Source organism: Heptranchias perlo, chromosome 6 (assembly GCF_035084215.1).
Source record: "Heptranchias perlo isolate sHepPer1 chromosome 6, sHepPer1.hap1, whole genome shotgun sequence".
Classification (NCBI taxonomy): Eukaryota; Metazoa; Chordata; class Chondrichthyes; order Hexanchiformes; family Hexanchidae; genus Heptranchias; species Heptranchias perlo.
This window is the reverse complement of record NC_090330.1, coordinates 57,814,178-57,832,460: the sequence shown is the minus strand read 5'-3', so window position 1 is coordinate 57,832,460 and position 18,283 is coordinate 57,814,178. Positions and strand designations below refer to the sequence as shown.

The 18,283-nt window shown below is 41.2% G+C and overlaps 1 protein-coding gene across 1 annotated transcript in view; it reads right to left on the bottom strand.

Annotated features, from left to right (window-relative positions):
- The window catches only part of med17 (mediator complex subunit 17), a 28,646-nt gene that overhangs the window by 7,645 nt on the left and 2,718 nt on the right, over positions 1 to 18,283 (bottom strand). The window contains exons 2-7 of the mRNA XM_067986348.1: positions 17,669 to 17,835; positions 12,625 to 12,835; positions 11,071 to 11,207; positions 10,274 to 10,358; positions 8,707 to 8,859; positions 7,357 to 7,487 (exon numbers count right to left, since the gene is read on the bottom strand). Coding sequence (XP_067842449.1) covers positions 7,357 to 7,487; positions 8,707 to 8,859; positions 10,274 to 10,358; positions 11,071 to 11,207; positions 12,625 to 12,835; positions 17,669 to 17,835 — 884 coding nt within the window. The remainder of the gene's footprint in view (positions 1 to 7,356; positions 7,488 to 8,706; positions 8,860 to 10,273; positions 10,359 to 11,070; positions 11,208 to 12,624; positions 12,836 to 17,668; positions 17,836 to 18,283) is intronic.

Below are 18,283 nucleotides of genomic sequence, written 5' to 3'. Positions count from 1 at the left end.
TTACATCACAATTATAGCCTTTTATTAAAAAAATTCTAAATATATACTTAAAATTATAACATAAGCTTCAGCAGTATTGCACTCTGCTAAGTAGAACTGTAGTTGGAAGCTCCTCCTTCTCTTTGTGAAATTTGCAAAAATGATACTGGGTCTCCACATGGAAAACACCATGGCTCTTTTACTTGTTGTTGGCTGGGAGCAAACCACTAAATTCTATCATGTGCCAAATAATCTTTTTAATTACTAATTAATTATGCGCACGTTTGATTAAGTGCCGCATAATAGGTTTGCCATCAAGATTGAAGCCTATGGAATAAAAGTGGCAGTAGCAGCATGGATACAGAATTGACTAAGTAACAGGAGAGTAGTGGTGAATGGCTGTTTTTTCGACTAGAGGGAGGTGTACAGTGGTGTTCCCCAGGGATCGGTACAAGGACCACTACTTTTCTTGAAATATATTAATGACTTGGACTTGGGTGTACAGGGCACAAATTCAAAATTTGCAGATGACACAAATCTTGGAAGTGTATTTTTTTTTATTCGTTCGTGGGATGTGGGTGTCGCTGGCAAGGCCAGCATTTCTTGCCCATCCCTAATTGCCCTTGAGGTGGTGGTGAGCCGCCTTCTTGAACCGCTGCAGTCCGTCTGGTGAAGGTTCTCCCACAATGCTGTTAGGAAGGGAGTTCCAGGATTTTGACCTAGTGATGATAAAGGAACGGCGATATATTTCCAAGTCGGGATGGTGTGTGACTTGGACGGGAACGTGCAGGTGGTGTTGTTCCCAGGTACCTGCTGCTCTTGTCCTTCTAGGTGGTAGAGGTCGCGGGTTTGGGAGGTGCTGTCGAAGAAACCTTGGCGAGTTGCTGCAGTGCATCCTGTGGATGGTACACACCGCAGCCACTGTGCGCCGGTGGTGAAGGGCGTGAATGTTTAGGGTGGTGGATGGGGTGCCAATCAAGGGCTGCTTTGTCCTGGATGGTGTCGAGCTTCTTGAGTGTTGTTGGAGCTGCACTCATCCAGGCAAGTGGAGAGTATTCCATCACACTCCTGACTTGTGACTTGTAGATGGTGGAAAAGTTTTGGGGAGTCAGGAGATGAGACCCTCGCTGCAGAATACCCAGCCTCTGACCTGCTCTTGTAGCCACACTATTTATATGGCTGGTCCAGTTAAGTTTCTGGTCAATGGTGACCCCCAGGATGTTGATAGTGGGGGATTCGGCAATGGTAATGCCGTTGAATGTCATGGGGAGGTGGTTAGACTCTCTCTTGTTGGAGATGGTCATTGCCTGGCACTTGTCTGGCGCGAATGTTACTTGCCACTTATGAGCCCAAGCCTGGAGGATAGTGATCAATTTCAAGAGGATATAGATAGGCTAGTGGCATCAGTGGACATGTGGCAGATGAAATTTAACACAAAAAATGCAAAGTGATACATTTCGGTCGGAAGAATGAGGAGGCACAATATAAACTAAAGCGCACAATTCTATTGGGGGAACAGGAAGAGAGAGATCTGGGGGTATATGTACACAAATTGTTGAAGGTGGTAGGGCAGGTTGAGAAAGTGGTTAAAAAAGCATACGGGATCCTGGGCTTTATAAATAGAGGCACAGAGTACAAAAGCAAGGAAGTCATGATGAACCTTCATAAAACACTGGTTCAGCCGCAACTGGATTATTGTGTCCAGTTCTGGGCACCGCACTTTAGGAAAGATGTGAAGACCTTAGAAAGGGTGCAGAAGAGCTTTACTAGAATGATTCCAGGGATGAGGGACTTTAGTTACGTGGATAGATTGGAGAACCTGGGTTTGTTCTCCTTGGAACAGAGAAGGTTGAGAGGAGATTTGATAGAGGTATCCAAAATCACCAAGGGTCTAGACAGAGTAGACAGAAACTGTTCCCATTGGCAGAAGGATCAAGAACCAGGGGACATAGATTTACGGTGATTGGCAAAAGAACCAAAGGTGACATGAGGAAAAACTTTTTTACACAGCGAGTGATTAGGATCTGGAATGCACTGCCAGAGGGGGAGGCAGATTCATTCATGGCCTTCAAAAGGGAACCAGATAAGTACTTGAAAGGAAAAAAATGTGCAGTGCTACGGGGATAGGGCGGGGGAGTGGGACTAGCTGGATTGCTCTTGCATAGAGCTGACACAGACTCGATGGGCTGAATGGCCTCCTTCTGTGCTGTAACCTTTCTATGATTCTATTGCAATTCCAGGCTTCTCATTAACTCGGAGTTGGAAGAGGATTGTAAAATTTAGGTACTAGTTCCCAGATACACAATGATCACAGCATTCTTCTTGCATGGATCTAAGTTTATACATACTGAAACCACCAGGAAGAAAAGTTGATTTTATCCGTTTGTGCCAATTTTTGTTTTACTTTGCTAATTCCAAGAGGCATTCCTAACACTTCACTGAACTAAAACAACAAAGTAACACAGATTGTCTAACCGCTTCAACTTGTTTCACCATGCATAAAATAGTCTCCTAAAATAGTTGTGAATGGATAATACAATGAAGACTCTTTATAAAAAGGAAACACTCAGGCTCTAAGCAAAGAAGTCTTTTTCTTTAAATAATTTAATTAATCTGTCAATCTATTTTTACTGTGGAGCCTCCAGTCCCCTTCTGTTGAATAAAAGCCACTCTTTCTCCTCCAAAACACACAAAAAAAATAAAAAGCCACTTCCAGTCTCTGAAGTTTATTCACAAAAAAAGCCTGGTAATCAAAAATTAATATGATGCACTCAGCAAAGCTGACTCCTCCTTGTAAGCAAAGGCAGAAAGACCTTGCATTCATATAGCACTTTGCATATCTTGAAGACAAAGCACCTCACAACCAATTACTTATTTTGAAGTGTACTCACTATTATTTAGACAGATGTAGCAGCCAATTTGCACACAAAGCACCAATGACATAAATGACCAGTTAACCTGTTTTTGGTGATGTTGCTTGAAGGGTAAATGTTTTCCAAGATACCAGAACTCCCCTGCTCATCTTCATATAGTGCCATCTGAACAAGTGCGGCGGGGCCTCGGTTTAATGTTTCACCCGAAAGACGACACCTCCGACAATATAGCATTCCCTCAGTACTGCACTGAAGTGTCAGTCTAGACTATGTGCTCAAGTTCTAGAGTGGGACCTGAATCCATGATCTTCTGACTCAGGTGAGATGCTACCATTGAGCCACAGAGCATAGGAACATAGTAACAGGAGTAGGCCATTTAGCCCCTCCAGCCCGTTCCACCATTCAATGAGATCATGGTTGATCTGTTACCTAACTCCATATACCTACCGTAGCTCCACATCCGTTAATACCTTTGGTTAACAAAAATCTATCAACCTCAGATTTAAAATTAACAATTGAGCTTGCTTCAACTGCCGTTTGCAGAAGAGAGTTCCAAACTTCTACCGCCCTTTGCATGTAGAAGTGTTTCCTAACTTCACTCCTGAAAGTCCTAGCTCTAATTTTTAGGTTATGTCCCCGAGTCCTAGACTCCCCAACCAGTGGAAATAGTTTCTCTCTTTCTACCCTATCAGTGCCCCTTAATATCTTGAAAACTTCGATCAAATCACCCCTTATTCTTCTAAATTCCAGGGAATACAACTCTAGTTTGTGCAATCTCGTAATTTAACCCTTGGAGTCCTGGTATCATTCCAGTAAATCTACGCTGCACTCCGTACAAGGCCAATATATCCTTCCTAGGGTGTTGTGCCCAGAATTGAACACAGTACTCCAGGTGTGGTCTAATGGGAATCAGGGGGAAAACTCTCCAGTGGCTGGAGTCATGCCTAGCACAAAGGAAGATGGTAGCGGTTGTTGCAGGCCAATCATCTCAGCCCCAGGACATTGCTGCAGGAGTTCCTCAGGGCAGTGTCCTCGGCCCAACCATCTTCAGCTGCTTCATCAATGACCTTCCCTCCATCATAAGGTCAGAAATGGGCACGTTCGCTGATGATTGCAGTGTTCCGTTCCATTCGCAACCCCTCAAATAAAGAAGCAGTCCGAGCCCACATGCAGCAAGACCTGGACAACATCCAGGCTTGGGCTGATAAGTGGCAAGTAACATTCGTGCCAGACAAGTGCCAGGCAATGACCATCTCCAATAAGAGAGATTCTAATCACCTCCCCATGACATTCAACGGCATTACCATCGCTGAATCCCCCACCATCAACATCCTGGGTGTCACCATTGACCAGAAACTTAACTGGACCAGCCATATAAATACTGTGGCTACAAGAGCAGGTCAGTGGTTGGGTATTCTGCAGCGAGTGACTCACCTCCTGACTCCCCAAAGCCTTTCCACCATCTACAAGGCACAAGTCAGGAGTGTGATGGAATACCCTTCACTTGCCTGGATGAGTGCAGCTCCAACAACACTCAAGAAGCTCGACACCATCCAGGACAAAGCAGCCCGCTTGATTGGCACCCCATCCACCACCGGCGTACTGTGGCTGCAGTGTGTACCATCCACAGGATGCACTGCAGCAACTCGCCAAGGATTCTTCGACAGCACCTCCCAAACCCGCGACCTCTACCACCTAGAAGGACAAGAGCAGCAGGTACATGGGAACACCACCACCTGCACGTTCCCGTCCAAGTCACACACCATCCTGACTTGGAAATATATCGCCGTTCCTTCATCGTTGCTGGGTCAAAATCCTGGAACTCCCTTCCTAACAGCATTGTGGGAGAACCGTCACCACACGGACTGCAGCGGTTCAAGAAGGCAGCTCACCACCACCTTCTCAAGGGCAATTAGGGATGGGCAATAAATGCCGGCCTCGCCAGCAACGCCCAGATCCCATGAACGAATAAAAAAAAATAACCAGGGCTTAATATGGCTGTAGCATAGCTTCTAAACCCTTGTATTCTAGTCCTGTAGATATAAAGGCCAGCATTCCATTAGCCTTTTTGATTATTTTCTGTCACCGTCTATGACATTTTAATGATCTATGTACACGGACCCCTAGGTCTCTTTGGACCTCCACTGTTTTGAGCTTTGCACCATTTAGAAAGTAATCTATCCTTTTTAGGTCCAAAGGGGAAGACTTTATACTTGCCTACAATGAAATCCATTTGCCACCGTTTTGCCCATTCACTTAATCTGTTAATATCTCTCTGTAATTTTATGCTTCTATCTAAACTGCTTACAATACTGCCTATCATTGTGTCATTGGCAAACTTAGATATGCAGCTCTCTATCCCTTCATTTAAGTCATTAATAAACACAGTGGGTAACTGAGGTCCCAACACAGGTCCCTGTAGGATACCACTAGTCACATTCTGCCAATTTGAGTACCTGCCCATTATTCCTACTCTCTGTCTCCTGTCGCTCAGCCAATTTCCTAACCAGGTCAATAATTTGCCTTCAATTCCATGAGCTAACAGTATCTTATGAGGGACTTTATCGAATGCCTTCTGGAAGTCCATATAAACAACATCCATAGACATTCCCCTGTCCGCTGCTTTAGTCACCTCTTCAAAAAAATTCAATCAGGTTCGTCGGGCATGACCTACCCTTTACAAATCCATGCTGGCTCTCTGATCAACTGAAAATTTTCAAGGTGATTAGGGACACAGTTTAGTCACTCTATCCTTAATTATAGATGTGGAGATGCCGGTGATGGACTGGGGTTGACAATTGTAAACAATTTTACAACACCAAGTTATAGTCCAACAATTTTTATTTGAAATCTACAAGCTTTCGGAGGCTTCCTCCTTCGTCAGGTAAATGTTCAGGAGCTCCTCGAAGCCTACGCATTTATACATATAGAACAATACATGGTGTTTACAGACTGCCCCTGCAACTGCCCGTTGCCAAGGTAATCACCGTGTTCAGACAGAGAGGTGTCACCTACAGAACCCCCGAATACACATTCAACAAAAAAACAAACAGGAAAAAAAAGAGAGGCAGAAACATCCGGAAGGCAGAGAAAGCCAGCAAATGACTTATGAGGGACATGAGATGTTAGGCTAACTGGTCTATAATTCCCTGGTTTCGCTCAGAAGCAGCGTAGAAACAGCATTTGTAAACTTCATGATCAGGATCTAAATACAATTCATTTTAGCAAAAATAACTGGCGTACTTAATTTTGATGCTGAACTTGCTGAAATTACCCAAGCACAGCGAGTGAGGGAACTAATGTCAATTCAACATTTTTGTCAGTGTACAATTTTACAGTAGGGATAATTAAGCCAGTTTTAGCAATGCATATGGAGGGAGCCAGTGAACAAACAGGCTGCCATAATCTGAACTACAGAAGCACTAAATGTAACAGTACTTTTGGATTGATAGCTAGGAACTAAAAGGACAAATTCCTAATGTCAATGCAGGTGCCAATGACTGAGTCCACTATAGACATCAGTCTTGCACAATCTGAAGGGTCCCATCTTCTTAGCAGTGAAGCTTATTTACATAACTTTTCCTATCATTTATAGAGGCTTTTTTAAAATCAATTCAGAGTTCCAGAAGTGTGGACTAATATCATGCCAAATCTTAATTTTTTCCCATAAACTGTGTCCCTAACCAACTTAATAATCTATTGCATTCATCTTCCCTGCTTGATTAATGTTAGTTCTTGGCCAGGTTTTCTGCTTGTGCATCGCCAGGCTGTTACATCCCCATTTGAGTGAACAGGAAAATTACAGACTGGCGAGCACAGAAACAGAAAATTCCTCCCCCTTGAGGCTATTATCTTATTCATAGTCTCCCTTCCTATTTCTTAGTTTCCTAGTTGTCTTTGTATTTTACCTATATTTTGTAGGCATACCAGATGTCATGTACGAGTATTTAGGTTCCTCAAATGCTTTCTTTTCCATTTGGTCAATCTACAGTGCTACATTACACTATTGCTCATACTGTGTTTTTCAATATCCAGTACAATTATTTTGCCGTACAGCACAAATACTTAACTTAGCTTTGCTTCTTACTTTTTGAGCATAAATGCCATCAAATTCCGAAGATTCCAGGGTTCAGATTCTCCACATAGTCCAGCATCAGCTCAAATTGATTCCCATACAGAAAGGGCAATTCTGGCCCTCAACACTGCAGCAGAACCAAGTGTACCTAGAAGCAATGAGCCTCCTTTAACCTCACCGCAAGAACAGATATTAACCCCCTCCTCCTTTAAGACCCTTCTTAAAACCCACCTCTTCCACCAAGCATCTTGTCACCTCTCCAAATATCTTCTACTCTGGTTCAATATCCATTCTTGCCCGATTACACTTCTGTGACGCGCCTTGGGATGTTTATCTACGTTAAAGGCGCTATATAAATGCAAGTTGTTATGGTTATTGTTTTGTTCTAAAAGAAATAGTTAGTTAAATATTTGTGAAGTTCTTCAATACCTCTCTCATTAGCTGGTGAAGGTTGTGTTCCAGCACATATAGATGGTCATCAGGCCGCTGCTTCTCAACAGATATTTTCTGGGTCTTCTTATCATTCACAAAGTGGCACAAGGAAATGGATAACTGCAAACCTAAAATATGTCATTACATGAACTGATTATGCATACAGTATCTCAAATATGCAGCTATACCATAAGGCAGTTTAAAAGAAAAATTGTTCTGTTCCAGTTTTATTAACATATTATCTTTTAGTAGGTAGAGTACATTGTAAATAAAAGAGCCACACCAAAGGCATTAAAGATCAGAGAAAGACTAACACTGCTTTTAGCATACTGTGCTTGATGACCTGATATCAAATTTACTTTTGACTAATTAATAAAATTAATTTAAAGTCTTAATTCAATAAAATCTGAAAATATTTTAGAAATGCTGAGATTGCAAAAGAATAAACCCACTCATGCAAGTTCTCTAATTTCCAAAACATCTATGCAGTAACTTGCTAATTTCAAGCAGGAAAGCCTGGTAAATTTAGAGAACCTTCAAAATATTCATGCAATACAAGTTGTAGAGATCCATGTCATTCTGAAAATATCTTGTTTAACCTAATTAATAAGCATATATCTGAAAAAGGGACAACACAATAGGTTAAGCAAATCTATATTCTTGTTTTTAGTTATTAAGCAATGATCTACACTACAGGGAGAATTTGGTATAACTCCTTAAAAAAAGTTAGGTCAGTCACAATCTTCAAAAAGACATAACACGGTTTCAGTAGCACCAAACATATGGAGTAATTCAGTGGATGATAGGAAAAACAAATCTATTCCACAGGAAGGATAATTCTGTACTCAATGACTTAACTAACCTCTATATATTATTAAAATATAATGCGCACAAGAGAAGTTTATTTTTAATTTAACACTTCCTGTCGGTTCATGCTATTGCAATCGTAGTTTACTTTCATTTAAGAGTTCCTGCCTTATATGCAGTCACATGACAAAACTTAAATGAGAAAACTCAGAAGGAAAAAAATACAGGAATGTAACACGCTGGCCCAGTCAAGGTAACAACGTAGGAACTGCTGGTGTTCCGAAAGGTGAAATGAAATTAAAAGGTCGTGATAATGAATTATTATTTTTCAATCATTTGGAAAAATTGCATGAGGAGCAGAAATTGAAACATTTCAAACAGATTTAGTAATACTGCAGAGCTAAAATATATGAACATTGAAATTAACTGAAAAGAAATGTTATATATGACCCAAAATCTTGCACTTTTGCTGTGTACAAATCACAAGAATAATTCATAGTGCATGGCGCTGAAAACAAACCAAAAAAAAATATTCCTTACCTGGAAATGGTTGAGAGATGATCTGATTTTTCACCACAATGTGAGGTATCTGTGATTTAATCTGTACTGCTTCACGCGAGAGCTGTGCAAAGATCTCTTTACACAAGAGAACACTCTGTGCTGCTTCCAGCTTGGCTTGCCAGTGTGCAGTACCTGCAAATGATGTATAGTTTCACAACAGCTTCTCAAAACATTTATTGCAAAGTTGAATCACTGTCAAGATGCAAACTTAAGGACACAATTATTTGAGGTCAGCTTGGTCCTTCACTTTATCATGGAAGTATAGAATATGTTCCCTTCTCATCCCCCATTTCAGAAGACTCCAAGACTAAAAATATTGCAGTACAATGCAGACACAACATTCTTTCAGAAGATTTTTTTTCTTGTTGCAAATTTAGCATTCAGTCCTGTTTGGAAACAGAATTCTGCAAACAGGACCCTTAACTAGACATAATAAAAATGTACACTTCTTTCAAATTATGAATGTAATTAAATTTTTTCCACCAAAGAAGACTTCTTTTCAGAAAGTGAAGCGTGTTCAACACGAAAGATAGTAGTGTTGAGAAGTGGATGTTTTCCCATTTTGGACACTCAGGCCTGGATTTTTGAGGCAGCTGTTATGGTGTGAATCAGGCGGTCGGGAACGGAAAATAGACAGGAGTTCCACTCCCTCCACACTTTTAAGCTGTATTTCAGTTTTTGGGAGGTGTGAACCAAAGATGTCAGAAGCATCTACGCCAAACAGGCTCAAGCTTCATTTTAATAATCATTTGGGAGCAGAAAGGTACTGGAACTCATTTCTGACATTGGGATGTGCAGGATGTCATTTGCAAAGCTGCCAATGTGACGTGGGTGTCCAGAATTACTGGAGAATCAGCTGAGGTGGTAGCTGATTTAAAGGGTACAAGTAAATTGAAAAAAAATTATAAGTTCAGTCATTTCTTGACATTTCTTTTTCTTCTCTGATTCACATGAGCCTTTGTATTAATTGTTCTAATTTGTGGATTTTTTTTTGCCTCTGGCTCCAATAGGTTTCCCGGTGAAAATCCCCTTGAGGTATTTTGAAGAGGAGGACCACTTACTGAAGCATGCCAAGCTGCACAAAAGGTGCTCTGTGCCCACCCGTTGGTACCTCCACATCTGTAACTGCATACAGAGATGACCTCTTCACCACCACCTAATGCAGAACCACCTGTGTTTCAGCAGCCATCAAACAGGTGCTTGGATGCTGGACTGCTCTGTCACTTGCCTGCAGGATCATGCCTGCACCTTGGGTTTCCTTTCCTTTTTTGCCTGTCACTTCTTAATTTCCTCCACCTTCAGGCTTGCCAAAGGCTGCTAATGGATGAAACGCTATTGTAAAGTTTACAAGTAAATAAATAAAACTCCTGGAACCATTCCAGGTGTTCTGCCAATCACAAAACACAGGAAACGTGCAGTTTATAGCTAGGATTTCCTTCCTTCCAATATAACTGGCATCATAATCATCCAGTGAGCAGAACATGCATCAATAGGCAGGAGATAATCCTAAATATAAACCAATTTTTGATTCTGAACGCCTAGATACCTGGATTGGGTTTTTGTGTAGGTCGTCTAAAGAGGTTGACTGTGCCAAGATCCCCGATGTCAGGAGCCTGCTTCTGAATAGAAACCTTAAAAAAAATACAACATTCATACCTATAAAGTACTGTATAGTAGTCTTGAAGAATAAATGTTATTGGAATTACTCAAAATAATTAAGCAAGCCTTCTGACATGGAAAGGTTGTTATTCATATCATTGCAACAGCTAATACAGCATTTATTCTTGTGAAACCCTAAAGCAGATTACTGTAAGTGTTTAAGAAAATACGACCCACAAGATCATCTTAACTGAGTAACACTAGTTAATCTCATTAGTTGAATTGAATTCATTTTACAAGTTGGACAAGTAACACAAATTAAGACACCTAAACGGGGATAACATTCACAACGGCTTGTGCCTTTAACACAAGAAAACATTCCATAGCACTTCACTGAAGCATAAACAGACATCAAATTGACACTGAGCCAAAGGTCATTCAAAGCTTGGTCAAAGAGGTAGGTTTTAAAGAGGATCTTAAAAGAAGAGTGGCTTAGGGAGGGAATTCCAGAGCTTAGGGCCTAGACGACTGAAGGCACGGCCGCCAAAGATGAGGCAAAGAGCATAGGAAATGCACAAGAGGCTAGAGTTGGAGGAACGCATAGTTCTTGGAGGGTTGTGGGCTGGAGGAGGTTAGAGATGGGGAGGGGCAAACGGATTCGAACACGAGGGGAAGGGATTTGAACACGAGGATGAGCATTTTAAAATCAAGGCATTGGTGGATGGCAATGTGGTTTGTATTTACCTTAATATACGCTGATCCCTCCAGATCACTAGGAATCATTATGTCAAGAGGACAATAATCATCTGGAATTTTCTTATCTGGATCCAAATCAGTATTCTTTAGTACTTCAAATGTCCCGTGGTGAGGGAAGAGGGACCCTTTGGGAAAAAGAATTCAGGTTTAATAGAAGTTCTTTTAACAATCCATCATAGGGATTCTATAACGTAGTGATTCAACATATTTTAGAAATTAAGTAAGAAATTATTCAAATGGCTTCCGGGTAAATGATACTTTTGTGATATTTGAAGCTTATACTGATTTATCTTTAAGATACATTTCTCAAAGTTATATTTTCTTGCTCCTGACACTGGATAATGGCCTTGTGAAGAAGGAAAGCATATAGAATCTTACATATCCCAGTGGATCCCTGGTGACATGAAGTCAGAAGATAGGTTGTTTGATAAGGACAGGAGGATTATATGAGTCTACAATTGTGTTTATATATTTAACTTGTTAGGAATAAAGGGAATGTTGGTTAAAAAAGAAAGAAAAATGAATGTAAAATAGAGTGAAGGATAGTGAAATTATACTGAAATAAAATTAATTCAAGTAATTGGAAAATGAAACAACTACAGACAGAAAGATTGCTATATAAATGTAGAGGTTTATGAATACAATTAATTAACTTGTATATTAAAATGTATCTGTACATATAGAAATTTGTAAATATTTCATAATACACTGAACATATGTTTGAAGTACGTCGCATATCAATATAATAGCAAGATAATAAAAATATTTAAGTAAGTTTTATACTTGTGTGACTGTCAGTTTCCTTGCTGGTTGAAATATAAGTGTGAAGTTGGATATGTGACAGTAGGACGAGGGTAGGTTGGGGAATTTGGCTTGAGTGGTAGGGAGGTATGAAATCAATAAAAGTATTTCTAACTAGTATTTATAGCCACTGGTGCAGGGTTCCTTGGAGCTTGGGGCAATGGGGAGGGTTCTGGTTACGTGCACACGTGTGTGTGTGTGTGTGTGTGTGTGTGTGTGTGTGTGCGCGCGCGCGTATATATACACACCCATAAATGAAAGAGCAGAAATACTGGGGGCAGCAGAGTAGGAAAAAAAATCAGATCGGCAGGAGGAAGAAGAAATAAAATCAAATATCAGGAACTCATTACTTAGCCGACAAATATCCTTACATACTTCCATCATACCTATGTCTCCATAATAGTCTACAGAGTAGATTTTCAGAGTCTTCACATGTTGCAAGTTATGAGCATACGACGTCAGGAAATCATGTGGTCTGTGCCTGCAATTTACTGTGCACTGATTTCAATTAGCCAGCTCTTTCTTATACACACTTGTGGCGTGCGAGGTACTTTGTCACAAGCTAGGACTTTGAAAGTCCATGCTTGTGTCTCTTGGTACTTTACTCTTTTTTAGGCTCATTAGTTCTTAGAATTATTGCACATTTCATAGTTGAGGATTTAAAGCAGCGGCAAATACTTTCCTTACTGAATAGATTAAAAAAGTACCTAAGAAATACTTATGTACTGGAATTCTGCATACCTGCACTTCTATAACTCAAATCCCCAAGGATTTTGTCACCCACTTTTCTTAGTTTCCAGTGTTGCCGTAGTCTGAGCAGCTCTGAGTTGAAGTCTCTTTGACGTTTATGCTCCTGGTTTTCAGCCACAGATTTATTTAATCTCTCTGCTCCTTTCAAGAGAATCTGAGCAGCTCCTGCTAGGGATTTCTTTTTCCCACACAGTTGCAAACCCTGAAGGAAAACAGCAAAATAGGGCAAATGACAACAAAGCAATACAAAAGTTAAGGATGAGACAATACGCATTAATGAGAAAAGCACTAATGCCAGAATCTTCCCCTAAAAGATTTATACCCTTTAAGCCCAGATCTTTTATGACATTTAAATTGTTCAAATACTGTATAACTGAAAGACAACCAATTGAGATTAAAAGTGGATAAGCATTTCAGAAAAGTTTTAAAATCGCTTAAAAAGAGGAATGTACAGAAGGGAAAATGCTCTCAATGGAAAACTCCACCCAACACTCACTACCTATAGATTTTTTCCTCAACCATCAAAAATCTGATACGCTACAATGGGCCAGATTTTGCTGTCAAAATAAGTGAGGTTAATGGCGCTTGCCGTTAATAGAAACACAGAAAATAAGGGCAAGAGTAGGCCATTCAGCCCTTCGGGCCCGCTCCACCATTCAAAATGATCATGGCTGATCGTCTAACTCAGTACCCTGTTCCTGCTTTTCCCCCATATCCCTTCATCATTAAGAAATATATCTATCTCCTTGTTGAATACATCTAAGGACTTGGTCTCCACTGCCTTCTGTGGTAGAGAATTCCACAGGTTCACCACCCTCTGAGTGAAGAAATTTCTCCTCATCTCGGTTCTAAATGGCATACCGCGTATCCTGAGACTATGACCCCCTGGTTCTGGACTCCCCAGCCATCGGGAACATCCTCCCTCATCTAGTCTCTCGAGTCCTGTTAGAATTTTATATGTTTCGATGACATCACCTCTCATTCTTCTAAACTCTAGTGAATAAAGGCCTAGTCAACCCAATCTCTCCTCATACGTCAGTCCTGCCATCCCAGGAATCAGTCTGGTAAAGCTTTGTTGCACTCCCTCCACGGCAAGGACATCCTTCCTCAGATAAGGAGACCAAAACTGCACACAATACTCCAGATGTGGTCTCACCAAGGCCCTGTACTACTGCAATAAGACATCCCTGTTCCTGTACTCAAACCCTCTTGCAATGAACACCAACATATCATTCGCCTTCCTAACTGCTTGCTGCACCTGAATGCTCGCTTTCAGCGACTGGTGTACCAGGACACCCAGGTCTCGTTGCACCTCCCCTTTTCCCAATCTATCACCAGATAATAATCTGCCTTTCTGTTTTTACAAACAAACTGGATAACCTCAAATTTATCCACGTTATACTGCATCTACCATGTTCTTGCCCACTCACCCAATTTGTCTAAATCACATTGGAGCCTCTTTGCATCCTCCTCACAGCTCACATTCCACCCAGGCTTTGTGTTGTCTGCAAACTTGGAAATGTTACATTTAGTTCCCTCATCCAAATCACTGATATATATTGTGAATAGCTGGGGCCCAAGCACTGATCCCTGCGGTACCCCACTAGTCACTGCCTGCCAACTGGAAAAAGACCCGTTTATTCCCACTCTCTGTTTCCGGTCTGTCAACCAATTCTCAATCCATGCCAATATATTCCGCCCAATCCCATGTGCTTTAATTTTGCACACTAACCTCTTGTGTGGGACCTTATCAAAAGCCTTCTGAAAATTCAAATACACCACATCCACTGGTTCTCCCCTATCTATTCTACTAGTTACCTCCTCAAAAAATTCCAGTAGATTTGTTAAACAAGGTTTCCCTTTCATAAACCCATGCTGACTTTGTCCAATCCCGTTAATGCCTTCCAAGTGTTCTGTTATCACATCTTTTATAATAGACTCTAGCATTTTCCCCACTACTGATGTTAGGCTAACTGGTCTGTAATTCCCTGTTTTTCTCTCCCTCCTTTTTTAAAAGTGGGGTTACATTTGCCACCCTCCAATCTGTAGGAACTGTTCCAGAGTCTATAGAATTTTGGAAGATGACCACCAATGCATCCACTATTTGCAGGGTCACTTCCTTTAGTACTCTGGGATGTAGATTATCAGGCCCTGGGGATTTGTCAGCCTTTAGCCCCATTAATTTCCCAAGCACTATTTTTTTTACTAATACTGATTTCCTTCAGTTCCTCCCTCTCACTAGACCCTTGGTTCCCTAACATTTCCAGGAGGTTCTTTGTGTCCTCCTTTGTGAAGCCAGAACCAAAGTATGTGTTTAATTGTTCTGCCATTTTTTTGTTCCCCATTATAATTTCCCCCATTTCTGACTGTAAGGGACCTACATCTGTCTTCACTAATCTTTTTCTCGACATATTTATAGAAGCTTTTACAGTCAGCTTTTATGTTCCCTGCCACTTTACTCTCATGCTCTATTTTTCCCCTCTTAATCAATCTCTTTGTTCTCCTTTGCTGAATTCTAAACTGCTCCCAATCCTCAGGCTTGCTGCTTTTTCTGGCAATTTTATGTCTCCTCTTTGGATCTAATACTATCCCTAATTTCTTTTGTAAGCCACGGTTGAGCCACCTTTCCTGTTTTATTTTTGCGCCAGACAGGAATGAATAATTGTTGTAATTCCTGCACACGTTCTTTAAATATTAGCCATTGTCTATCTACCATCATCCCTTTTAGTAAAGTTCCCCAATCTATCCTAGCCAACTCAATCCTCATACTTTCGTAATTTCCCTTATTCAGATTCAGGACCCTAGTTTCGGATTCAACTACTTCACTCTCCATCTTAATGAGGAATTCTATCATGTTATGGTCGCTCTTCCCTAAGGGACCCCGCACAACAAGATTGTTAATTAATCCTTTCTCATTGCACAATACCCAGTCTAGAATGGCCTGTTCTCTAGTTGGTTCCTCAATGTATTGGTCTCGAAATCCATCACATACACACTCCAGGAATTCCTCCCCCACGGTATTATTGCTTATTTGGTTTGACCAATCTATATGTAAATTAAAGTCTCCCATGATTATAGTTGCACCCTTCTTGCATGCATCTCTAATTTCCTGTTTCATGCCCTCCCCTACATCTCCACTACTGTTTGGGGGCCCATAGACAACCCCCACCAATGTTTTCTGGCCCTTGGTATTTCTTAGCTCCACCCATACAGATTCTACATCGTGATTTTCTGAGCCAATATCCTTCCTCACTATTGCATTGATTTCCTCCTTTACTAGCAACGCTACCCTACCTCCTTTCCCTTTTTGCCTGTCCTTCCTAAATATTGAATACCCCTGGATGTTCACTTCCCATCCTTGGTCACCCTGCAGCCATGTCTCCGTAATCGCAACTATATCATACCTGTTAATATCTATCTGCGCTGTTAATTCATCTACCTTATTGCGAATGCTCCGCGCATTAAGACACAATGCCTTTAGACTTGTCTTTTTAAGACTGTTAGTCATCTTAGTATTATTTTGCACTATGGCCTTATTTGTTTTTCGCCCTTGTTTTCACTCTGCCTTCCACTATTGCTTCTTCCCTTTCTGTCTTTTGTTTCTATCCTTGTTTCCCCCTCCTCTGTCTCCCTGCTCAGGTTCTCATCCCCCTGCCATTCTAGTTTAAACCTTCCCCAACAGCACTAGCAAACACCCCCGCGAGGACACTGGTCCCGGTCCTGCTCGGGTGTAACCCGTCCCGCTTGTACAGGTCCCACCTTCCCCAATGTCCCGGGAATCTAAATCCCTCCCTCCTACACCATCCCTGCAGCCACGCATTCATCTGGTCTATTCTCCTGTTCCTATACTCACTAGCACGTGGCACTGGTAGTAATCCTGAGATCACTACCTTTGAGGTCCTGCTTTTTAATTTATCTCCTAACTCCTTAAATTCACCGTGCAGGACCTCATCTCTTTTTTTGACCTATGTCGTTGGTACTGATATGGACCACGACTACTGGCTGTTCACCCTCCCCCTCCAAAATGCCCTGCAGCCGCTCCGTGACATCCTTGACCCTAGCACCAGGAAGGCAACATACCATCCTGTAGTCACGTTTGCAGCCGCAGAAATGCCTATCTAATTATGCGCAAATGGTACAGCAACTTCAGGCGAGGGGCAGATGCGCGGTTAAACTCAAAAATCCAAGTTGCTGTCCCAGTTGCACTGCTCCACTGTTAGCTTCGCATAAACGGCATCTCGCTGTCTGCCCCACCATTGAAATGCATTGAATGGCGTGAAGTTGCTGTATTTGCACGGTAGATACGAACTAAACTCGCCACAGAAAGTTAAGTCATTTCAATTCTAAGTACCCTTTTAATGACGTGATAAGTATTAATTACTGTCAATCAACCTCTCTGGCACCGAAAATTAACTATTACAAGTGTGGCATCTCATTCCTTCAGGTTTTAACTGTTGTTGGAGATTCTAAAAATGGAAAAATTTAAATTTAATTTTTTTTAACTTTTACTTTCTGTCTCTTTTTTCTCTCTTAATCCAATCTTTCTTTCTCTCTATTTCTCTTTCTGTACCTGATTTGACATTGAATTCACCCACTCTAATTTACACTTCCTTCTCAGTCCTTGTGCTGTTAATTTCACAATCCTTCAATCTGATTGGTTGAGGAGATACACAGTTGCTTGCCCTGTTCACTCAGGTCCCAGATGCCCTGTTTCACTCACTGTGCTGTTATCAGCTCGCACTTTCAGCAACTTGCCATGCAAAAAATTTAAAAACCTAAATGTGCAAGGGCAAGTCCAACCAATGACAGATGCCGTTAGATGTCCTGCTACAGCAAAATCTGGCCCAATATGTTTTTTTTCCAGTTTTGTTGCAGAAGCTCTAAACACCTTTTATTTTGCAGTTTAGGTAGCACTTTTGATACTTCACCGCCTGACTGGAAAACCACTTGCATTAATGTGACTAGGAATCCAAAACTAAAATATTACTTTAGTCAGTCAGGCATCTTGATGCAATTTTGCTCCATTGTTAAATACCTGTTTTGAAGGGGGTGGTTCCTGAGAGACAGGGTCCAATGTCATATATTTTTTCTCCTTGAGGACATTAAGTACATCATACAGCACACACATCTCTGTCAGTGTGCTTCTCAAGTTATTTCTAACTGCATCCCAAGGCCACAAGGAGGGCTGAAACTTCAGTATTGCTAAAAATCACAAGAAAACAAACATAATAAAGATCAAATTTGCATTTATATAGCACTTTTCATGATCTCAGGATGTCCCTAAGTGCTTCATAGCCAATTAAGTACTTCTGAAGCATGGTCATTGTTGTAATGTAGGAAACGCAGCAACCAATGTGCAAGCACAAGGTCCCACAAACAGCAATGAGATAAATGACCAATTCAACTGTTGTAGTGATATTGGCAGAGGGATAAAGTTGGCCAAGACACCGAGAGAACTCCCCAGCTCTCTTTGAATAGTGCCATGAGGTTTTTAACATCTATCCGAGAGGGCAGACGGGATCTCGGTTTAACGTCGCATCCGAAAGATGACATCTCCGACAGTACTGTATTGAATTGTCAGCTAGATTATGTGCTCAAGTCTCTGGAACGGGGTTCGAACCCACGACCTTCTGACTCAGAGGCAAGTGTG